The following is a 25,981-nucleotide window of genomic DNA, read 5'->3' on the forward strand; positions in this document are numbered from 1 at the left end:
CCAGCCCAGACAGAATACCAGACTGATTACTGAAGCCCTGTGCCATTTTACTAGCCGGCGTCTTCACTGACATCTTTAGCCTCTCGCTTCAGCAGTCTGAGGTACACATCAGCTTCAAGCAGGCTTCAACTATACCGGTGCCCAGGAGAACATGCTAACCTGCCTCAGTGACCATCATCCAGCAGCACTTACATTCACTATGATGAAGGGCTTTGAAAGGTTGGTGTGAAGCACATCTCCTGCCTGAGGAGAGACTTGGTCCTCTCCAATTTGCCTGCCATCATAACAGGTCAACGTCAGATGCCATTTCATTGGCTCTCTGGTCTGGAACATCTGAACAGTGAAGATGCAAACATCAGGATGCTCTTCATTGACTGCAGTTCAGCATGCAATACTATGATCCCCTCAAAACTAATCAATAACCTCCAAGACCTTGGCCTTAGTACCTCCTTGTGCAATTGGTTTCTTGATTTCCTCCCTTGCAGAACCCAGTCAATTCGGATTGGCAACTTCTCCTCCACAATCACCATCACCAGAGGAACACCACAAGGTTGTATGCTTAGCCCTCTGCTCTACTCACTTTATACAGATGACTGTGAAACTAAGTACAGGTCCAATGCCATATTTAAGTTTGCTGATGACACCACTGCTGTCGGTCAAATCAAAGGTAGTGACGAATCAGCATACAGAAGGGAGGTTGGTGCCACAACACAACCTCTCACTCAATGTCATCAAAACTAAAGAGCAGATTATTAACTACAGGAGGAGGAAACTGAAGGTCCATGAGCCAGTCCTCATCAGGGGATCAGAGGTGGAGAGAGTCAGCAACTTTAAATTCTTTGGCATTATCATTTCAGAGGATCTGTCCTGGGTCCAGCATATAACTGCTATTACAAACATGGCACATGGAGGTCTCTCTTTTTTTCATTTTTTTAAGAAGTTTGCACAGATTCAGCATATCATCTAAAACTGACAAACTCCAATAGATGGTTAATGGAAAATATATTGACTGGTTGCATCAATGCCTGGTATGGGAACACCACTGCCCTTGAACAGAAACAAAAACTACAAAAATAGTTGATAGAGCCCAGTCCATCACAGGTAAAGTCCCCCTCACTACTGAGCACATTTACAAGCAGTGTATATTTATTTTTATTTATTTATTATTTTCTTTTTGTGTATTTGCAGATTGTTATCTTTTGCACATTGGTTGTTTGTCCCTCTGTCATGTACAGTTTTTCATTGATTCTATCGTGTTTCTTTCTATTTACCATGAATGCCTGCAAGAAAAATGAATCACAGGGTAGTATATGGTGACATATAATTATTTTAATAATAAATTGACTTTGAACTTGGCACCAATTCTGCTAAAAGGGCTCTTGATCTTCCAGTCCATGTATTTGGATACACACAGCAATAAGCTTCTAAGTATGTAGAATCTGCCTCTAAAGGTTCATCAGGGCAAGTGGTTTAGTTGTTCATTACTAAGATGTAGGCCTCAGGTCCATATCCTGGCCAACAACGGTGAATGAGAGCCATTGCTAGAGTCTGGCAGAACTTGCTTCATATGTTGACAAACTGCCCAGATCCTACAATTGCTCCATTCACCTCCTGCTGGATGTAATGGAAACTATTTCCTCTTCTGCTTGTTTGGCCATAAAAGCTCAACAGCCAGTGATCACCATTGATCTGGTTACCAGAGAAAAATCTCTGGGCTGCAGAGAGCTGTGCAGGAATGGTGGGGTCAGCAGCATCTTTCATCACCTACACGTGATGAAAGACTGCAAGATTCAAACAATCTTATAATGAGGCAGATGTTGCTAGTTACCAGCCACAACATACATCTCAGTACTGAGTGGCCAGATCATTCATCAATGGATCTGACAGGCAGCTCTTCCATAATATATAATGAGTGATTATTTGTACCAGGTTCCCTACACAGCAACAAAGACTGCAGGAATTTGCACCAACTTTCCAGCACTCATAACTGATACAGTACCACTGTCAGTACTACATCCCTATATCTATAATGATATAGAGGCCCCATTAAGTGTGAATTCAACTACAGTTCTCATTCCTGGCTAATATCCTGAGCACGACATGAGGTACCAGTGTAGATTCTTGGAAGGGCCACCGACATAAAAGATTCTGCACAGGTAAATTTTGAGAGACTCGTTTTACTGGCTGGAGCATTTAGAACTGAGTTCATACGTCAATCAAGGTCAGTTGTTCAGATTTCCGACGGCACTCTGAATATTGCAAGACTCAAGCATCAGATGAGTACACAGCTTTGAGAAAAGTGATCACTTATCTAATTAGAAAGTTGAACACTGAAGTTGGTCACTGAACACAACTAACTCACCCATTTGAAGTTCTGGAATTGTTTCAACTAATGACCAATCTGAGCTGAATCCACAGTGCGATTTATCCATGAGGTTGTCTAGCACCTGCCTGACTGTTTGTCTTTCATCAACCATCATAGTTTTGGAACTCTCGTCAGACATGTGGACCCGTATCACCAGCTGCAAGGATGAAATTAAATAGTTAATCAGAAAGTTAGAATTTCTATTTCATTACCTCCAAATATCAACTCATTTGAAAAATACCCACCAGTAAAAAAAGTCAACCTAAAGTGATAGTCATGCTGCTAATTCTTTGCATTGTACCTTATTCTCACAGCAACAGATACATTTCTGATCATCTCCATTTTTAATATACAAAAAATATAACAAATCTTGTCAACATATTTTGTGAAATGAAAGATTAAGAATGACAGACCTCAAGTTAGCTCCCCAGTATCTGCAGTTACACGCATGCTTTCAAATTCACAAGGACCTTCTCTCAGATTGCCAATAATATTCTTGCTTGTGCTACTCTGGGTTTATTGGCTTACAAGTTTTCAAGCAAAACAGGCAGTATAGTAAGTTGCCCAATTACAGCCAAGTATGATATGCAATTCCTTGGTGATCAAAAACTGTTTTAAATGTAGATTGTCACCAGTGTTAAATCTGGTATACTCAACAGCTCTTTCGACCTGCTAGGTTGAAAAAGGGATGTGATCTGACTGGATAAAATGAATGTAGACTGACACATCTCAGGAAAGCATCACATCATCTTCTGATTTCTCATTCCAACTACATATTTTATTTTATTTAGAGATACAGTGTAGAACAGGCCTTTCCAGTCCACCAACCAACTGATTTAGCCCTAGCCTAATCACAGAACAATTTACAATAACCAATTAACCTACTAACTAGTAAGTCTTTACCTGCGGGAAGAAGCTGGAGCACCCAGAGGAAACCCACGCTCACACGGGAAGGAATGTAAAAAATTGCTTACAGAGGATGATAGAATTGAACTCCAAACTTTGACGCCCTGAGCTGTGGCAGTGTCACGCTAACTGCTGAGCAACAGTGGCACCCCTCAATCCCCTCATCACTCCCATACTTTATTATTCTTCTTAGAACAAAATATTTGATGCAGATCAGTACTTAATGTTCAACTCTAATTTCCCTTGAACCAACAGCTTGCAGAACCATTTAAAACTGGACCACCAAGAAGAACAGTAGATTTTGAAACCTTACAGACATTAGAAACATTTAAAAAAGTATAAAATAGGAACAGGCCCTTTGACCTGTTGTGACAAAAGAGTTCTTGATAAATGCTCTCCTTACACATGCGTATTCACACGCACACAAACACTGCCTTGTCATTCTACTGTCATTGCGCTGTGTGTGTGTAGGTCAATGTCTTCCCCGATATAGTCACATGATGGGTCCTAAATCAAGCTGATCCACTCAGGGGGCTTTATGGTGTCTTTCCTGTGGACTATTTCTTTAGTGGCAGTGATATGTAATTGTGCATGTTATTTGTATATTATATTTAAGGTAGATCCTTTTATTCAGTTTAGATTGAAACTACATTGTGGGGTGCTTCATATTCTACTTCATGTATCGTATTAACTTCGTTGGTAATTAAAGATGATACGTCCCAGTTCCTAAAAAAAGCTATTTGCCCTCTGTAAGGGGGAAAGATGGGGTTGCCTTGAGTTCACACTGGAAGAATAAGTACAGAGCTATTTTTGTGTTTTCTGGTAGATATCTTTTTGTAAGTATTGTCAGTTTCCTTTTCATTATTTTCACTAAGTTTTGTAAGTTTGAATTTTGGTGCACCTAATAAACACCCTTGCACTAAAGGGCTAACTATCTCCAGCCACATTGTTCCTTCGGTCATAACCCACGTACCTAACATTTGGTGGCGGTGGTGGGATGACCATTCGCAAAGGCATGCATTCAACTCAAGGGAGAGCAGGATTGCAGTTCCAAGTTAAGAAAATCCCGAGGTTAAAAAATAAAGCAGATATCTGGAAACAGCGAAGACCTCAGAGGAGGAAGAACTTCAGCCCAGGGCCAAATTCAGGTCTGAAACAGAAGGGCTTTCATGAGGCACCACCTCCGAACCCTCCCTGGAAAATCTGTTCAGAGGCATTTTGTCTGCCCAGCAGAGGAGTGATGATGCTTTTAAAAAGGAATTCCAGAGCCCGTGAAGGGGTTCCAAGTTGCCTTCTTATCAACAAGGTGATGATGTTCTCCTCAGGTTTGAGGGGATGCCCTGGATATAGTGATGGCCAGAGGAGGAGTGGGCCGACCAGGTAGTGCCACCGCTAATGGGTAAAGCTCTGGAAGCCTACACTGCAATGGATGAAGAGAGGTCCAACGACTATCCTGACCCCAACTTGCTCTGCAATACCTCAATGCCCACAAGGGGGTGCCATCATGCCCATCATTCAGAAGCAAACGGAGACACTAAACCTCCAAGGAACTCTCAGGGCAATTTTGTAAAAGAATCAAGGGCAAAGAACTTTTGGTAGTTTCTTCTAAAACTTATTTGCTACCATTATCAGCAGCCATTGTATGTCTGCTCAAAAAGTCCAAATCGTCAGGTATGTGCTATGTACTAAGAGAGGGAGAATGCAGTGATGATAATAATGACTGTGAGTATGATATTGGAAAACAAGCAGAACGTGAGGAAAAAGAACGTATGTTTATAATAATCCAAGTAAATAGAAAGCCTGTAAAAGCACTTTTCAATTCTGGTAGCTAACTGTCACTTATTAAGAAAAGCCTTTGGTGTTGACAACAGTCACTAAACACCTGTCTGATGTGTAGATGGTGACTGGAAGTCTGAGCCCCTCGTTATTGAGCTGGATGACAAGTATTTGATTAAAGTGGGGGTGCTAGAGAAACTACCAATTGACACGATTCTGGGGAGAGATTTGCCTATGTTACAGGAGTTACTGGGGAAGGAAAATAGGCAATCACATCCATCTGTTACTCCAGAAATAGATAGTGCTGTTCCTTATTTTGTCATAATTCATGCTAAAACCAAAGCAATGACTGGTTTGCAATCACTGCCTGACTATGATGCTAGTCTGTGTGAGTGAGGAACCAAAAGGCCTAGAGAGTCACGTCAGCAATGGTGCCATGGTAAACATATGGCTCTCCTGCCTCTGTTGATACTTGTACAGATGATGTACCCATTGATGATGACTCGGAAGGGGTTGTGAAAGGTCGACCTCTCCCATCTCGATAGCCACCGACCAGTAGAGCTGCAGAGAGTATTTACTGATTTTTCACACCTCTTCCAGCAGAGATCAGGACTGACAAAGGTCATAAAACATTCCATCAGGATCAGACCTGGCCAAGGTTCAGTACGTCAAAACTGCTACAGGATGCCAGAGCAATTTGTGGGGGACCCTGAAGCATGAGATTTGGACTATGCTGGAGCTGGGACAGATTGAGCCTTCGAATACTGAGTGGAGCCGTCCTATTGTTATCAAGCCCAAGGATAGCACCCTGATAGTTTGCATTGATTTCCAGAAGCTGAATGCCATTTATTTTTTTGATGCTATCTTATGCCCCGCATTGACGATCTACTAGAAAGGATTGGATGGACAAACTGCATTACTACACTAGACCGTTGTAAGGGCTACTGGCAGGTTCCCTGGATGACCATTCATAACCCCTCAATGCCTTCCGCACACCTCTGGGTCTGTTTCAGTTCACTGTGATGTCCTTTGGTCTTCATGGTGCTCCAAGGCTGTGAGGACTGCAGTGTGGCCTCCCTAGATGACATGGTTGTCTAAAACCAGACATGGTCAGAGCACCTGGACCATCTGCGCTGGATCTTGGGAAATATTCTTGCTGCCGGTCTCACCCTCAATCTACAAAAATGTGAATGGACAAGAGTGATACCTTGGCTACCAGCTGGGCCATGGAGAAGTTCGAGCACAGGTGGACAAAGAGGAAGCAATATGCAACAGTTCTCGACCTCACACCAAGAAGGAAATGAAGTCCTCAAAGGTTCATTCCCCAATTCGTCACTCTGGCTGCACCTCTGACTAATGTTACTGGGAGGCTTGTAAGCACCCAGAAACATGGACAAGTGAGTGTGAAAACATTTTTCAAGCCCTTAAAACCCACATATGTTCTTCACCTGTCATTTAGAGCCCAGAGTTTGACATAGATTCCTTGTCCAAATTGATGCCTCAGGAGGGAGCAGTGTTGGCCCAAGATTGTTACCAAGTAAATCTCTTCTGCATCCTTTCAAAAGCCTCCATTAATTAATTGAATGACCTAGCTATCACAGTGGGCTTTGAACTCTTATCACACCAGTCTCTTAATTGCTGGTGTGGTAATTTACCTCACGAGTACTTTCTCCTACCACCCTAAATGAGTGGTTTTACCTCGGGAAAAGGGAAGTAACTGTTCCCTCTGCTGAATGTTAAATACCCTTGCCAAAAGATCAAACATGGTAGATTAGAATAATATTTTCATTCCTGTCCTGAAAATAATGATTGTAGACTGAGTGGCTTCAAAGGCCACTTAACAGAGTTGTTAAGAACTAGCTACATTGGCGTGTAATTGAAGATACACGTGGACAAAGTTGCATTAGGATGGTGGATTTCCCTCAGTGAACCAAAAGGAATTTTTTATGATAATCCAAGATAATAACCCAACTTTTTTATGTTCTAGTATCAATATTATTTTCACATTTTCAATTTTAATTCATGTTATCAAATCAAATTCACTTTCTGAAATTAAAATCCCAAACAATCAGAGGGTCTAGAAATTATGAAAGTTAATTCAGACAACATGTATCCCCAAATTATTTTACAATTAGTATCTGTAAGAAGAATTTTTGTTAAATATTTCTTTGCTGATGCTGAACGACCTGTTGGATCATTTCAAAATTCTGTCTTTAATACTTTGCAATCAGATCTTTTCATTGCTCTTTCCCACCTCTTACCTTTTTGACTTGTGCCTCTTTGATCTTCTCCAGTGCCACCCTGATTTTCTCTGCTTTTTGTCTTGCAGCTTGCTCCTCCTGTAGAAATAGAATAAGCAAATGAAGACAAACCAAGTCACCATAATTTCCTTGCAGAATGAACCCTACAAACTGACAACAGAAGGGAAAATAACTTCCTGTGACTGGTCATAACTATGCTATGAGTCATCTTAATCAACATCCTCAAATCTTGCAGCATCAGACAAGAACTTGAATGGGATGACACGAAACTGTATACTCTCTCTCTCTCCCTCTCTCTCTCTCTCTCAAATGGTCATTACGTTGATTCTAGGCTTCCCCCTGTATAAAATATACCGGAAAACAAAATACTTAAGAGGAGAAATTTTGCCAAAACGCTTTCTTTTGTTCCATCAATAACTCCAAGGGAACAAATTTCATTGCTGTTAACCAAAGTATACACATTTAAGAGGAAAAAAAGCTGTGCTATTTTGTAATCTGATTCTTTTTTAAATGCCTTTCAAATAAAATATGTAAAATACATTAAGAATAAACAGTTTCATTGCATTTTCTTTCTTGTAAACCATCTTTTATATCACACAGCATAGCCTTACCTGCATGTTCCAGAGAGGTATAACGACAGAGCTTTGGCTTAAAGCAGTTTTGTTATGCATGGTTGACAGCAACAGCTGGGATAATTCAGGGATAAACCCATCATAATGAGAAATCCCAGGTCACAAAAGACTGCTCTGCTACCTTGATGACATGACTCAAGCTCTTACCTGAGAACCTAATTAAGCAAAGAACAATAAAAACCTCAGCAACAGATTGCTTTCTTAACACCGTCACTCATAGAAATAATAAAATCTGGCCGCTTTAAAAAATAATTGTTAACATTCAATCATCACCTGCCGCTTAGCCACTCTATGATATAGCAGGTGCAGGCAGTTTGCAGCACAATGTGAATTTTATATTTTTACATTGTAAACTGTTAACTTCAGTGCATTTTGCTTAAGACCAGAAGTCTCTAAGGAGTCCAATCTCAACACTCAAAGGAGATTAAATGAGATTTGTCAACAAGTTTTTGGCGCCAAACAGATAAGGTAAGGCAACAATTTAACCATGATCAGAATATTGCAATAGTTCTATTATCCTTTCCACGATCTTTAAAGTGATTACTACGCTGACCTATCCTCACTGGAGTTTTTAAGAAGTGCAAAGGGGGCGGGGTTTCCCTGACCACTTGTCAGACATCCCACCTCTCCCAGAAGTTCCAGGAGTCTCCCGCATATTGGTAGTGGCTCCCTGACGCCCCGAAATTATATACAATATCCCGGAAATAAATTTTTTTTGAGAGGGAGAGGGAGAGTGAGCATCCTGATTGGTCTCTCTTCGTGCTAAGAGTGGTCCCCAACCATCGGGCCGCGAGGAAACAATGTGATTTGGCGATATTAAACGATATGAGTCAGCTGCACCTTTCCTCATTCCCTTTCACGCACTGTTGAATTTTAATGCACGCGAGGTCATCAGTAACCCGAGACGAGCAAAGGAATGGGTCCATGACCCATTAGTGCATGTCCCTGGTGAATCATTCATGTCAGTGCGGGAAAAAGATGAACTCCTCGAACTTGCAAATGACAGCGGGCTGAAAAGTATGTTTGACATAACATCTCTGCCGGCATTCTGGATCAAAGACAAGGCTGAATATCCTGAGATAGCCACGAAAGCACTGAAAACGTTGCTTCCATTTCCAACATATCTCTGTGAAGTGGAGTTTTCTGCAATGAATGCAACAAAAACTAAATTGTGGACTAGACTGGACACAAGGAACCCCCTTCGAGTATCGCTGTCTCCTACCACCCCTCGATGGGACCGTCTTGTTACAGGAAAACAAGCCCAGGGCTCCCACTGATTCAGCGATATTGGTGTTTTGCAATGATTTTATCTGTTCATACGGGGAAAATATGCGGTGTGTTAATATCCAAATGTTACTTAAAATGTTATGTTGCGATTGACTTATCACCTATAGTCCGGTTCTGATCAACATCCACCCCACCCCCCTCCCCCCGGTTGGCCGGTCCGCAAGAATATTGTCAATATTAAACCGGTCTGCGGTGCAAAAACAATTGCGGACCCCTGCTAAGTAGACCTATCAGTTTTCTCTGTGGGCGGGCTTTACAGTCGACCTCAAAAATAATGACAGTATTGCTCGCTGCACTGTTTGCAACAGTGACTTTTCTATTGCCCATGGTGAGTTAAGACTGTAAAAGACATGTTGAGGTGAGTTTAACAGGTGTCATTCGTTCATTAGCATAGCTAACATTATTTAAACTAGCTGGCTGGCTGCTAAGGAGCTACGCTAGTGATGTCCTACATGATGAGGCCAAACTCCCTGTAGACTTGCTTAAAGTTGTAATAGAATAAACATGATAATACAAGTACATACTTTAATGTCACATTTTCCAGATTAGATGAAATCACCAAACAAAGTAACACATACACCCTTGGAGGTCGACCATGGGTGGATGGGGGGGGGGGTGGTCGGGGGTGCTACCTCCCTGAAATGAGTTTTTGCAGGGTGGGATGTCTGACTTGTTGACTAGGTTGTCTTGCGTAAGGATTAAAGGCTGAGCTCTGTCATCCATTGAGCTAGGCTGCAGCATCAGCAAAACACAGAGGGGACACAAGAAAGATCAGGTAGCAGGTGAGAAGTATACCTTTCCACTGAAAGGGTCTCTGTATCGGTAGGTTGTCAGAGAGCTCGACGTATGACAACCTACTGATGCTTTCAACTGTAACGAAAACCAATTTCCCCCATTATCAATAAAGTATGACTATGACTAATTTCACCATTTAAAAAAATATTCACAAAAGAGAAGCCTATATCATTTTATACTGCAATTTAAATTTTGTACTTCAGATTTTATGCTCACACACTTGAATCATAGTGACTTCATTTTAAAACATGTTTCCAGTTCAAAGATTTTTACTGTGGAAAGATACCACAACCCACAGAATCTTAATGATTTGTTAAGTTTCTCCCTTTTCCTCTGAGCAAGCTGGATAGGGTCTCGTGAGCAATTATTTTTAAATACCTCATAGTATTATTCACTGCATTGGCATACTCTTTGATTAGTAGCACAATACAACTGAGTTTGTTCCACTTTCCAAAGGGCTTCTACATCCCCCCTTACCAATAAGTACAAGGACAGCAAGGCTTATTTCAGCAACTCCACAGTCATCTAAGTTGAGATCAAATAACCTGAACATAAATCAACCATGTTTATTAATCCACAGTGGGTTCAAACCTAATCTTTCCTGAATTTAAACAAATGAAAAGTAAAGAATTGGATCTAGTAAATGGGGGGGGGGGGGGGTGGCATGTCGAAAACATCCCGAAGCTAACTTCTAAGCCAACTCGAAAGTCAGTCAACGTAATGGACGATGGAAACCAACTGCTTCAAAAATAATAACTTATTCTAAAATTATGTAGCTAAATTCTGGAGCAGAACTCCAGCCACAGACCCCCTTCCAACTACTGCCTGCAAGTTTTTACAAGTCAAACAGCTGGTGCAAACACACAGCTAGTTGCATGATCTAAATCTAACCTAATTTACATTTTGTTTAAATTTAATTTCATTGAACAGAGGTACAGTTTGAAAAACTTGAGTTATTCCATCAGGAAAATGCAAACACACAAGTCCTGCTGTGCTAACAATTACAGAATCTCTGGAGATAACTATCCCATTTTTCTAACTGAAACATTTATCACCAATATAAAATTGCATCATAATCCATTTCCCCTTATTGTGTAACAAATTTCTGCTCCCCCAGTGTGTGCTCCTTGCCACAACTCTGCTAGCCTTAATAACAGGGCAAGATTAGGGAAATCATTATTGGCTGAGACTATTTCCATTATGCTGGAGGAGGAAAGGAGACATAACAAACTTGCTCAAAGAGAATGCTGAAGGAAGTGAAACACTGTAATAAAAACACAAATAGGCTTGTGTTACTCACAGATGAAACACTGTCAATGCAAGGCTAATAAAGCCTCATACAGATGACTTTTCACCAAAAATTCTGGTGTTCTTGACTGGACACCTTTGAGTTAAAAGATGGGGGGAAAATCTCTTCTGATGTGTTCCTAATCTTGATGAAATCAGCAAAGCAGCACCTCTTTACGATTAAATAAAAGGGAACAAGGAAAGCCGTCCAGAGATTTGTCAAGCTCCTACAAAGAGGCAAGGATCTCATAAAGGAGCCAAAGAAAAAATGGTAAACTCTGATCTGTAAAATCTTTATTCCCACATGTTAAGATAAAATTGGTAAATTGGTTTGTAAATTAAATATGTACCAAGGAACAGTGAAAAGCTGTCCTACATGCTATCCATACAGGTCAACTTATTACGTCAGTGTATTCAGGTAATACAAAGAAAAACAATAGAGGCAGCAATAATAGAGGAAATAGTGTTTCCTTGCACGTCGTCAATGCAGTGGATTAGAACAGTCTATTGGTGATGTGCATTCCTAGGAACTTGAAGCTGTCGTAAACACAAAATACTCTGCAGATGCTGGGGTCAAAGCAACACGTACAACATGCTGGAGGAACTCAGCAGGTCGGGCAGCATCCGTGGAAACAAACAGTCAACGTTTCGGGCCGAGACCCTTCATCAGGACTGAAGACGGAGGGGGCAGGGGCTCTATAAAGAAGGTGGAGGGAGGGTGGGAAGGGTCCCTGCCCCCTCCCTCTTCAGTCCTGATGAAGGGTCTTGGCCCGAAACGTTGACTGTTTGTTTCCACAGATGCTGCCCGACCAGCTGAGTTCCTCCAGCGTGTTGTGCGTGTTGACTTGAAGCTGTCAATCCTCTCAGCCTCAGCAGCACTGATGTAAACAAGAGCTTCTGCACCACTCCCACATCCTGAAGCCAATGTCCAGCTATGGTTTTGCTGATATAGAAGGAAAGGTTTTTATCATGACAGCATGTCACTAGGCTCTCTGTCTCCTTCTTGTACTCTGACTCACTGTTATTTAAGATTCTCCCATTATGGTGGTACCAGCAAACTTGTAAATGGAGTTAGAGCAGGACTTGTCCATGCTGTCACTGCAGCTACGAGTGTACAGGGAGTGAGTAAGGGGCTGAGGATGAAGCTGCCTTGGAGGGCACCAGTGTTAAGGATAATCATGACAGAGGCATTACTGTTTGCAATCTGTTGGTCAGGAAATTAAGGATCCAGTTGCAAAGGGCAGTGTTGAGTCCCATGTCAAGGAGCTTGGAGATGAGTTTGCTTGTAATTGTATTGAAGGTGAACTTACAGTTAATAAACAATGGTCTAACATAGACTTTACTATCCAGACGCAACAGAATGAATGTAGGGCCAGGGGGATGGTGCATGCTGTGGAGCTGTTTCAGCAGTAGGCGTATTGCAGTGAGTCGAGATTGTTGGGAGACTGATGTACAACATCACCAGCTTTGCAAAGCACTTCATTCCCTAGTCCAGTAGTACAAATTAATCAACTGTACATACAGAGAATTCTTCTAGTGCTAACTAAACTGGTTATGGTAGCTGTTATGAGCAATCAGATTTACGAAATACTCTGCTCAAACAAAACAATTTTCAAAAGATGGTCCTCTGTAGGTTTCTACGCAAAGCTATCAAATCATTTTTAATTGCTTTGAATATTATTCTGGAGCCAAAATATGGGCTCCACATCCACAGATGCTCATATGGTAGCCAGGTGAGTCACTAAAAGGCAAGGGCTTTACTGCAAGCAGAGTCTACTTACCAGGCAAATTACCTTTGAGCAATAGATCCAAGGGAATATTCAGCAGAAGCTTTGGAATAGGTTGCTGACTGGCATCGGATGATTTTGTGTGATGCACACAAGAGAATGAACCACAGGGAAGTAAAAGGAAATCATACAAAAGTTCAGAGACATCAGAACCCTTTAGTTAAATTGAGGTTTGGATTATTTTAACCTGCTGTGAAGATATTCCTCTGGGAGACTTGTCTTCAATTGGTCCTATCTAATTTAACTTAATTTTTTTTAAAATGGGTGAAAGATTAAAAGAAAGATGTAAGGTAAAAGAAAGCAATAATTCTAATTTGGAATTCACTACCATAAGGTTAGTGGAAACAGAATCTGTGCTTTCAAGAGGAAATTAGATTGGTATGTAAGAGAGAGAATGAGTTGCAGGGCCATGGGAAACAGTGGGTGTAGAGAGCTGCACAAGATCCACAAGCTTATTTGTCTGTTCCTGTGTAAGAGACATTTCTCTAATTTCCTCTCTCCCTCAACCACCACACACACATCCACAATGGCTGGCTATCCTCTAATGTCTCAACCTGCTGGTCATTTGGAAACTAAAACATATTTATAGGGTTGATAGGACTGAGCCAAGTCTTAACCTCACTTGATACCTCGACATGTGCAACCTCTTTTGGAAGACTCAGTTGATTTTATTTTATTGGTCTGGCCCAACTAATCTATCAGAATTGTTCTCCAGCTGTATCAGTTAACTCATTACACACTTGGAGTCAAACCTGAGCTTTTGGTCTGTCTGATGCAGTACAACACAATGCCTTTACCCAAAAAGGCAATCAAGGTAGCCATGTTGGTTGCTTGAAACAAAAAAACACCTGGTTCTGTATCTATCATCTATATTCAAGTTAAAACTTCTCTAATCAATAAATACTCATCAGTGTATGGATCTCTTTCACAATGCCCATTCTTCAAGGAATCCTGGTGAATAAGAAATGGAATTGCAAGAAAACAATTACATAACTGAGTGAAAATTCATGATTTCTACATTTCATTAGGGACACCTTATGAAGTTGCTCCAATGATTAAGAGGCACTTTCAGCTGTCCGAAAATGTTAAATATTTGCCCAACCACATTCCATTTGGATTTGCATTTCTGCAGCCTTTGGTATCGAAATATTTGATACAACTTCATACAAAAATTACCAATTCCAAGTTTCTGGTGAAACATGGCAAACCAATAAACAATCTACATATCTTCACCAGCTTCAAAATTATTAAAATTCTCCTGTAGTCATTAAAAAAAAATAGGCTCTGTTAAGTGAGAATCAAATTTGTTAGCTATAATAAATTTCACAGAATGTCAACAGTCAGCTAAGCTTATTTTCAATTTAAATGATGCTGCAAAATATTGGCTGGACATTGATTCTTTTCATTGGGGCAGTGCACATTGTCACTTCCTTGGTATTGTTAGCTTGCACTTAATTTAACATAGGTTGGAAGAACAGTAAAACAAGGACTGAAGAGATTACAAAGGCCACGTAAAAATTTCTTTCTGAATTATCTAGAAAGTTCACTGAAATGTTGCAAAGGGATTGCATGCAGGTACTCATGATGTTCTCATGCAGCTACCCAATTAAGTAGCACGTTCCCAAAATGCACATATACAAAAAGGAATTCAAGACAAAGCCTGCTTCACATTATTTTTGGAAGGGTGTTCACAAACAGAAAGAGTTAACAAATAAGTCAATTACTAGTAGAGACACAAGAACACAAAGCTGGGTATAACCAGTCTCAACAGCTTGATCAATAAATTGCATGGGGCTGAGGAAATGGAAAATCAAAGGATTCTTTGATAGTTATATATTAAGGAGGGCAAGGGATGGTGACAAGTCCACAGGGTTATTCATTCTACCTACAGGGTTTTATCACATGCAGGTTGGAAGATACGCTTCACCTTGGTCAGCAAATGAGAAGGTTTTCCAGCTATGTTTCTCAAAATGATTGACGTTTCCCTGTCCAGATAGGAATGCTTGTTGCAGGAAATAAAGAAAGAGAGAAATAAATCAGTGCAGTGATTTTTTAAAAAATGAAGTGTGCAAGCATAGAATAAAAAGAAATCTACTCATTACAGAAAAGCAATTCAGCAGCAAACTACTTGATATCAACTTTTTATAACACATTCATATATTCCTTAAACATCATGTGCACTCAACATACATTTTACCAGAACATTACAATATACAGCATAATATTTAACACTCTTCCAAAAGCTTCAGATAGAGCCTTACATGTTATTCAGTTAAGTGTATTAGGGGGTCATAATCCTACTTTGGAAAAGGATGCAAACAAAAGATGAAGTACATTAGATTGTTTCAAAGATAAGGGATCAAGATTTGAGTATATTGGTGGCTAACTTGAAGGCCATTTTGATGTTTTAGGATATGAAACATCTGCATTTATCTGGCATGTAATTTTATCTATTGGTGTACTATTTTTAAAACATTAATGAGAAACAATCATTAGTCAAGTATTTGAGAGAAACTGCCAATATTCATTTTGGCTTACTCACAAGCTGAGCACTACAATCTGTAGAACACAGACATTTTAACCTGAAACATATACATCATACAAGAACCTATTTTAGCTCCACGTATCTTTATTACTGGTAAGGAATGGACATCATTCAAAAGTCTTTAGTGGAAACTCCAACAAGTGAATGATGTGTTCAACTACAATGCTTTGGTAATGTTAATATGATGGACTCCAAGAATAATTGTTGACTAACTGATAGTTAAGGATTTGTGACTAAGCCACACATGGAGAGATAAGGATAGTGGGGGCAGAAATTGATGCAGTTTCAAAAATACACATTTATATACCAAGGAGAAGATTAATGGTTTACATTTAACATGTAATACACTTGGGAATTTGCTCCATATTGCATAATTCTTATCCTAAATGTTCAATGCAGCCCTTTTGATGTTTGGCTTTGGAGTTCAAATTAGCTCGTGTCCCTTTGTTGTAACAGAACCAAACTATGGGAAAGATAGACCATTTACCTCACTTATGAAACACAAAAAAACACAAACAAAATAATCACAATCCTTTCTTCATCTTGCCTATGATCTAGTTATTGTGTCAGAGAAATAAACTGACTGAGTGTAGAGTTTGAATAATTAACAATTTTTTCTTTGAGCATTTAAAACTAATTTTTTTCAGCCAAGCCACATATAAAACTGAATAACGAGGCTAAAATCCTATTGTATGGGATATTTTTAAAAAACTACACAGTACAAAGCTGCAGCCAAAGGCTGTGACATAGTATTTTTGTACTTTTCCTTTCACAGAATCATTAAGTAACACCCAACAAATTATAATTCAATATCTGCACATATGCTCATAACCTAATTGTTAGAAGTGATGAGCACAACACTCCTCAGAATTTTGATTAAACATTCAAGGCAAAGACACCAACTGCTTAATCAAAACTCTGAAGAATGCTGTGCTCATCATTACTTCTAACAATCAGGTTATGAGCAAAGCAGAAAACTGTTTTCGCCATATTAGATATAGTTTTAGAGTCTAAAATAGATACAAGCTTTAAAAAGGTTCTATTTGCTCAGTGCCCACATTTTCTACTCTGCCCTTCCAGGAATTGCAAAGAAGAAAGATTATGGTCAATGTTTAACCCTGCAAACCAGTTATAACCCAACACCTAATCCAACTGTGACAAGGCAAACTGATAAAAAATAACACTTATTCCAGTATTTTAAGTCACAGAGATGTACAATACAGAAATGGGCCCTTCAGCCAACCACAATAATGCAAACTTTCTTACCTGCCCCCTCCCCCCAGCTACACTGATCTCATTTGCCAGCTTCAGGTCCATGACCTTCTACGCTTTACCTACTTAAAAATACATGACTAAATGTCTTTTGAACAAAGTGATGTATCTAATTCCACCACCTCCTCTGGCAGTGAGTTCCAGTCATCAACCACTCTGTATAATAAAAACTTTCCTCTCAGGTTCCCTTTTAAGCTGCTTCCTTTCACCTTAACTTGTACCTCTTGTTTTTGGTATTCCTACCATGGGAAAGAGAATCAGAATCATATCACTGGCATACTGTTCGTTGTGAAATTTGTTGTCTTGCAGCAGCAGTACATTACAATGCATAATAATATAAATTACTACACACACACATATATATACACATATACACACACACACATATATATATATATACATACACACATACACACATATATATATATACGCATATATATACATACACACACACACACACACATATAAGAAAGGAAAATTAAGCAGTGCAAAAAGAGGGGAAAAATACTTAAGTAGTGTTCATAGGTTCATTGTCCATTCAGAAATATGATGGTAGAGAGGAAGAAGCTGTTCCTGAAATGTGAGTGTCTCTCTTCAGGTTCCTGTGCCTCTTCCTTGATGGTAGCAATGAGTAGAGGGCACGTCCTGGGTGATGAGCATCCTTAATGGTGGATGCCACCTTTTTGAGATATCACATTCTACAACTTTCTGCAGCTTTTTCCGATCCTGTGCAGTGGCCTCTCCATACCAGACAGTGATGCAACCAGTGAGAATGCTCTCCATGGTACATGTGTAGAAATTTGCAAGCACCTTTGGCAACATACCAATTCTTCTCAAAGTCCAAATGAAATATAACTGCTGTGTGCCTTCTTTGTAATTGTTTCAATGGGCCCAGGACAAATCCTCAGTAGTGTTGATACCCAGGAACTTGAAACTGCTCACAATGTCCACTTTGATCCCTCAATGAGAACTGCATGTATTCCCTCAACTTCCACTTCCTGAAGTCCACAATCAATTCCTTGGTCTTACTGACATTTAGTGCAAGGTTGTTGCTGCGACACGACTCAACCAGCTGATCTATTCCACTCCTGTACGCTTCCTCGTCACAATCTCAAATTCTGCCGATAGTTGTGCCGTCGGCAATCTTATAGATGCCGTTTGAGCTGTGTCTAGCCACACAATCATGGATGTAGAGAGAGTAGAGCAATGGGCTAAGCATACATCCTTGAGCTGTGCTGGTGTTGATTGTCAGCGAGGAGGAGACGTTACTTCCAATCCACACATACTGCGATCTCCTGGTAAGGAAGTCAAGGATCCAGTTGCAGAGGGACATACAGAGGGTTAGGTTTTGGAGCTTGTTGATTAGAAATGAGGGCATGATGGTGATGGTGTTGAATGCTGAGCTGTAATCCATAAACAGCAACTTGACGTACGTATTACTACTGTCCAGGTGATCCAAGGCCGAATGGAAAGCCAGTGAGATTGCATCCGCTGCAAACCTATTGTGGCAATAGGGAAACTGCAGCAGGTCCAGGTCCTTGCTTAGGCAGGAGTTGATTCTAGCCATGACCAACCTCTCAAACGACTTCAGCACAGCAGATGTGAGTGCCACTAGGAGAGTCATTGAGGCAGTTCACCCTGCTTTTCTTGGGCACTGGTATGATTGTGCCCTTTAGAGGCAGGTGGGAACCTCCTACTGCAGCAGTGAGAGACTGAAAATGTCCTTAAACACTCGTGCCAGTTGGTTGGCACAGGTTTTCAGAGCCCTACTAGATACACCATTAGGGACTGATGCCCTGAGACAGTTCACCCTCTTGCAAAATATTCTGACGTTGTCCTCCAAGACAGAGATCACAGGGTCACTCGAAGTTTCGGTATTAGCACAGATGTTTTATTTTCCTTTTCAAAATGTATATAAAAGGCCTTGAGCTCAGCTGGGAGTGAAGCATCACAGCCATTCATGTTGGTTTTTGCCTTGCAGGAAGTAATGGCCTACAAACTCTGCCAGAACTGATGTGCACCCGATTCAGTCTCAAACCTCAACTGTAACTGTCGTATTCCACTCCCACCCCCAAAAAAAATAGCTTTCCATAGGTCATACCTGGATTCCTTGTATATCACCAATCTAATCAATTGTTCCCCATAACAGAAGACCTCCTGGTGAATCTCCTGTGCATTCATCTTTCCTATTGTAGGGACCAGAACTGCACACAATACTACAAAAATACAGTCCATCCAGTATCGTAGCAAATTGCAAAAAAACTTCCCAACTTTTATAATCTTGGACCCAATCTATGAAGGCATACATGCTACATGAATTCCTTATCATTCTATCTACCACCTCCAGGGAACTATGGACTTAAACAATAGTGAACCACTTTGTTCATCAACATTCCTTCCTGCTGTCATTTATGGTACTTGTCCCACCCTGATTTGATTTACCAAAATGCATCAACACTACAGTTGCTGGGATGAAATTCCATTTGACAATGCTCCATCCAACCTTTCATCTCATCCATATTCTGTTTGCAGCCTTAGAAAACTTTTCTTGTTATCCACAACACCACCAACTTTTGTATTATCTGCAACTTTACTAATTATACCTCCTACATTCAATTCTATCTCATTTACACATCACAAACAACAAGGATCCCAGCACCAATCTCTGCCGTACACCACTAGTCACAAAATTTTAATCAGAAAAGCATCCTTTGATCTCTATCCTCTGTCTCCTATCACCAAGCCCATTACGGATCCATTCAGCAACTCACCTTACTTTCTATGTACCTTAATCTTCTGAATCAGCTTGCCATTCAAGACCTTATGAAGTGCCTTTCCCAATTCCATGCAATGTGCATTGTCCTGTCTTTAGCAATCTTCTCAGTACCTCCTCAAAAAACTCAAATGGGATTTGCCCACAAAAAATGCATCTCTATATTCTCTCCAATAATTCCCTTACCACTGATGCAAAGCTCATTAGCTATAATTACCTTGCTTATTCACACTGCACTTATTAAATAAATGTAAGGCAATTAGGTCTGACAATAGGATTACAGGACTGCTCAACACAATGGTTATGACTTTTACATTTCAGAATAGTTAAAAAGTCATTTTAGTATTTGGAAAGTAAATATTTTCTAGTTCAATCAAGGCAGAAAATACACTTAAGACAAATAAAATGCAGTTTAAACTCAAAAGTAGTGTTTTCATAAGGAGCATATATGCAAACATGCTCACCGACCAATCATCAAAAGAACACAATTAAAATCCCAGCAGCAATTTAGGAATGAGAATTTAAAATAAAATTCCGAACACATACTACCAAGCTGTCAGATCTCTATAAATACTCAAAATATTTCAGTGATTCCTTTGTCACATGACAAATGCAATTAATTGATCTGGTCTATATGGTACTGTGGCATACTTAACTGCCTGATTATCCGCACGTCCATCCCCACTGATCTCCCAGCCGGCACTTATCCCTGTAAGCATAAGTGCTACACCAGTCCCTACACTTCATCTCTTGCAACCATTCAGGGCCCCCAACAGTCCTTCCAGGTGAGACCACACTGGAAAGCAGGATCTCCCAGTGGCCACATATTTTAATTCCACATCCCATTCCCATTCTGACATGTCTATCCACGGCCTCCTCTACTGTAAAGATGAAGCCACACTCAGGTTGGAGGAACAACACCTTATATTCCGACTGGGTACCCTCCAACCTAATGGCATGAACATTGACTTCTCTAACTTCCGCAAATGCCCCACCTCCCCCTCGTACCCCATTCGTTATTTATTTATATACACACATTCTCTCTCTCTCTCCTTTTTCTCCCTCTGCCCCTCTGACTATACCCCTTGCCCATCCTCTGGGTTCCCCCCCCTTTCCTTCTCCCTGGGCCTCCTGTCCCAAGATCCTCTCATATCCCTTTTGCCAATCACCTGTCCAGCTCTTGGCTCCATCCCTCCCACTCCTGTCTTCTCCTATCATTTTGGATCTCCCCCTCCCCCTCCCACTTTCAAATCTCTTACTAGCTCTTCCTTCAGTTAGTCTTGACAAAGGGTCTCCACCCGAAACGTCGCCTATACCTCTTCCTAGAGATGCTGCCTGGCCTGCTGCGTTCACCAGCAACTTTGATGTGTGTTGCTTGAATTTCCAGCATCTGCAGAATTCCTCGTGTTTACGTGAAGAAACATCTTTTCCTTTTGCACTTTATATTGATTTTGGAGCAGGTTAAAAGTTCAGCACAACATTGTGGCTGAAGGGCCTGTACTATGCAGTACCGCTCTGTGTTCTGTTCTCAGCCCATCAAGCCTGCAGTATGTAGCATTTTAATATTCAATCCTAGCTTCACTTCATATCACCACTTCTCATCTTGAATTCGTCTTTAGTATTTTTTCTGAATAATGAGCCTTGACCCTTCACCCAAGTTTCTTCAAAAACTAAATATTTCTGGCACCAATAAAAAAGAACTGCCATCATTTCCCCAAGTTCAGGCTTACCTTTTCTCTAAAATTGCACATGAAAACAAATTATTTCACACTGCTACAACACAAATCAAAATAAAACCTGTTCCCAAGCCTTCCTTAGAGATTCAGCAGATGAGTGTAAAAGCAAAAAAAAAGAACCAAAATACAGTGTGGAAAGGTTTCAGATCTTATCCAGTTCCTTTCAGGTATGGCTTTGTTGACAGACAAGCCTTATCAACTTTATCTGTAGGCCAGTTGCGTTCAAGATTCCTGGGGATGTTTGTGGGGGAGGGGGGGATGTGGCGGGGTGCAGGCAGTAAGCAGCACCCTGACTTAGGACACGAGATCTGTCCGACCGTTAGTAGAGCAGACACTTCCCAAAAAAAAAGAATGAGTCACTGGAACACAAAGAATCACAGCTCTGCAGATGGTGAGCACATGTCATCACAACACATCTGAAACTCAGCAATCTCATTTGCCCTTACCAACCAAACAGACATTATTGGGGATGCATAAATTGGCAACCAGGATGCCCAACAGTTCCTCTTGACTTGTGACATGGAATAAATTCATGCAATTTAACAGTCGGTAAATCAAGTACACCCTCTCAACTTTCTCTACAGATCCACAGAAAACAAATCGTGGAACAATAAAGCACTGGCCAGAACAAAACGGTGAATTAGAGCCAATCAGTGAACTTGCCGACTCTGAGGATTCCTTGAGATGTTCAAAGAGATTCTCTTTTGTAAAAAAAGAGAAAAACGATTACCAACGGAGAATCAATCTACAACATGTTCAAAATGTATATTGAGGATAAAAGTATTTTGATTAGGAAAATGATTTCTTGTGCAACAGATGGAGCACCATATAGGATGGGTCATCATGCTGGTTTAGAGGCATTTACGAAGAAAGAATTTTCAAGTCTATTTGCAATCCATTGTGTCATTGTCAACATCTAGCATCCAAAAACCTCGGAAACCGACTGTTTTCAAGAATGACTTATAATATCTGCTATCAACAAGATTAAAGCTCATTCATTAAATAGCAGAATATTTCACCAGTTATGCCAAGATAATGATGTAAAGTTTGAACACTTGCTTCTTCACACTGAAGTGCATTTGGCTATCAAAAGACTGCTGCTTAAAACATGTCTTTGATCTTTATGACACTGTGGTTGATTTTTTGCTCAGTGGACAAGAGCGTGGGAAACAAGATTGAACTTTTAGTTGATATGTGGCATACTTAGCCGAAATGTGCGACAAAACTAATAATCTAAATATGAAACTGCAGGGTGAGAATACCAATTTAATCCAGGCAAAAAGTACAGTGTCCACTTTTATCAGAAAATTGGAACTATATAAGCAAAACATCAAAGGAAGAATGTTCTCACAGTTCCCCTTTATGGAAAATATGGCACTCTCTTTCACAGACAGTGATTTGCAAGAGTACTGCTTACATCTGGAATCGCTGAAGAAGAATTTCCAGAATCAATTCAAGGATTTGAATGACCTGGAAATCCGGGCTGGATAATTAAACCATTTCTTTGTAAGGTGGAAGAACAGGAAGGGAACTTGTAAGAAGAAATTACCAAAATTCAGAATGAAGAAGCAAAAACGCTTTTCAAAAATGTCATCTTTTGTGGTATGTGGCTACACTGTCACATTAAGTTTCCTGGTTTTTGGAGAAGCGCCAAACTGCTCTTCATTACATTTCCATCCTCCTACCTTGTTGAAAGAGGCTTCAGTGCAGTGAGCGACATACTTACAAAAAATGGAAACCACTTGGATATTGTTGTGTAGGGACTTGAGGCTTTTGCTTTAATAATTTGAACCAGTTATTTCAACCCTTGCTAAAAACCATCAAGCTCAAGGATCAAATTGATATTGAAGCTGTTGTACAGTGCACAGGTACTGTGTAAGCTAGGTTTAAAGACAAATACAAATTTAAAGCAGAATCATTCTTATGTTAGCATATGGTAGACATGTTTTTACACTATGGGGGTGCCGGAAAGTATATTGTACCTAAGAGGGGTGTTGGCAAGTATGAAAGTGCATAGTATAAAAGGGCTAAAAAGGGTAGGGAAACACTGTTCTAGCCTATGTAAATGTGCCAATCTGCACTCATTAATCATTAGTGAGCCTTGTCTTCTACACTGGCTCCTGTTATAGTCCACCAAAAGTATATTTGAAAATTCTTATCCTTGTGTTCAAAGCCTTATTGCTTTCTCTGCACTTGCTTTTGTAATTTCCACCTGACCTACAACCTCCCATTCCACCCTTCTCCAAATCTTCCATTTCTAATCACTAAAAGCCAGGGATATAACCACTGAAGCTTTAAGATGTGTTTTCTCCCTATACCCCTTCCTTCAAATGATCCTAAAGGGAAACCTTTTAGTTTCTAATTTTTTTTGCCTGTTATGCATTGATCATGTTTTTCAGCATTGTTATTTTATAAATGCAAATTGATATTGTCTGAATAAACTGCATACATAGACATGACAAGGCTGAGTTTTGGCTTTACTGATATCAATTTCAGAGTAATCTTGTTCCTTAGGCAGGGTACCTAAGTGGGGTTTGTCAGTTATCAATATGCACAGTGGAAGAAAACAGAAATATGTACTTAAGTAAATAATAAATCAACAAATGATTTAAATCTGTCATCATAAATTACCCTTACAGATCATTTCAGAGCCTCTCTATTGAGAAAGGAATTATGGCACATTTATAAATTGGCTTTATGGCTGCAAACTGTTGCTAAGCAGCATATAGTGGCTTTCATTACTGTATTGAACAAAATTGTTACAAGAATGGGAAAAAACTATTTCTGCTGAGCCCGGCTTTTACAAAAGGACTTGGGATTTGTTCCAATTTGTACCTTCGAATCTCAAAGGGTTTAAGTTGAAGGATATGCAGTTCCAATTGAACTGGTGAATGAAATCAGTGCTTGCTGATCAGGAGTTAAGATAGGCTGAACTTGTTTCTCCGTTTTCACAATGTAATGCAGCAAGGAGTTATTTTGGTACAACGGCAAAGTTTCTCAGCACACTTATGAGGAAAGGCTGTGCATTCAGGAACACCTGGAACATCACTTCCACTGAACTGGATTTGCCTCTCAGGACACTGAAAAAGGGGTTACATTTTTGGCTAAGAAACAGTGATTTGAGACACAAGAAAAATGCTGTCAGGTGCAAATTGGCACAGCATCTCTGAAATTACACCAATAGCAACTAATTAAACTGTAAAGATGACTGTGGACAAGTCACAGAAACAAAATGATCACATCATCTTTTATTTGCTAATTATCAAAATCCTAGGTGTACATGCCACTTCATTAAATACAAAAACATCATAAAAATAATTCAGCTACAAATATTTTTACTTATTTACGGCAGTGAGCTTCTTGTCTCTCTTGCCCCTTACTAAAGCCATGAATTTACTGCTGTGGTTTTTGTGGCTATTCTTCATCTGTAAAACTAAGTTAGGGATGCATAAGTGAAGAAAGCAGCCAGGAGATTTACCAATGTGAAAGAGAAATCCAAATAAATTGAGGGGTTTCTTCAGATAACTCTTCTGAAAGATTAAACTCAAGGTTCTACATTAGTGCATTTCCATAGAATAAACAAAGGGATGTTTATCCCCTTTGTTTATTCTTTGGAGAAGTTTCAGAGATTCTAATTTTTTGTCAATGTTGTAGCTCTCTAAAAGCAGGGGCTTTTAATTTAACTGAGCCTGAGAAAGCATCTGTATGTCAGATGCTGATAACTTTTACTGATTTATTTAATGAGAACCATACCAGGTAAGAAAGGAGCTGTGTGAAATAACAAATAATATAAGCTGGGGACAGTAGAAAAGCCAATACATGCGAGGAAGGAAAATTACAGAAAAACCATGCACAAATGCACTACAGTAATGACTTACAGTCCTTAGCTCCAAGTCTTCCTCCATAAAGTCAAGATGGCGTCTGACCTGTTTACTGAGCCGATTCGAGGGAACATGCTGTGGAGGTGCAAGGGAAACAGGAATGGAAAAAAAGCAGGGAAGGAAATTTGTTTAAAATCATGCAAAAGGAAACAAATCAAGACTCTTTACACTGTGGGTGCAGAGGAGAAGGAAAAGGGGATAATTTCTGAATCAGTCAGCTGCTCCTTAAACAAGCGTGTGAGTATGAGTCAATCACAATACATACTTACAATTATATACCTATGAATTTGAAAAATACATCAAATACTCCTTCCTTAGGTATTACAGTGCAACTCAAAAATGTTTTAAAGTGTTAAGACTGCAATTAACTTGTCTAACACTAACTCAGATGTGGACATCACACAACATAGAAGACACATTTATTTAAGGTTTGGTAGATTCAAGATTTCTGCCCGCAACTGTCTTCATGACAAGGTGACCAGTTGTCAGAGCAGAATGCTTCTATATAGTTTTGCATCTCATATCCTGGGTGCCAATATTCTACATCTCTGCTCCGCCTGTTCTTTGGTGAATATACCCCCTAATGTACAGGGTTGATGCATGAACAGTTTCATAGTCTTCACTTTGTATATGCACCAAAGGGCCCCATGATCTCATTTAATTTATTGCCAACCATCT

At 40.0% G+C, this 25,981-nt stretch overlaps 1 protein-coding gene across 9 annotated transcripts in view; it reads right to left on the reverse strand.

The window, feature by feature from the left end:
- The window catches only part of raph1a (Ras association (RalGDS/AF-6) and pleckstrin homology domains 1a), a 197,605-nt gene that overhangs the window by 56,967 nt on the left and 114,657 nt on the right, over positions 1-25,981 (reverse strand). For 7 of the 9 annotated variants that reach the window (XM_063051742.1, XM_063051745.1, XM_063051747.1 and 4 more), the window contains exons 5-8: positions 25,301-25,378; positions 15,024-15,098; positions 7,309-7,386; positions 2,363-2,522 (exon numbers count right to left, since the gene is read on the reverse strand). In XM_063051742.1, coding sequence (XP_062907812.1) covers positions 2,363-2,522; positions 7,309-7,386; positions 15,024-15,098; positions 25,301-25,378 — 391 coding nt within the window. The remainder of the gene's footprint in view (positions 1-2,362; positions 2,523-7,308; positions 7,387-15,023; positions 15,099-25,300; positions 25,379-25,981) is intronic. The other 2 variants (XM_063051741.1, XM_063051746.1) reach the window with 2 other exon arrangements.

The sequence above is a fragment of the Mobula hypostoma genome, chromosome 6, assembly GCF_963921235.1.
Source record: "Mobula hypostoma chromosome 6, sMobHyp1.1, whole genome shotgun sequence".
NCBI lineage: Eukaryota > Metazoa > Chordata > Chondrichthyes > Myliobatiformes > Myliobatidae > Mobula > Mobula hypostoma.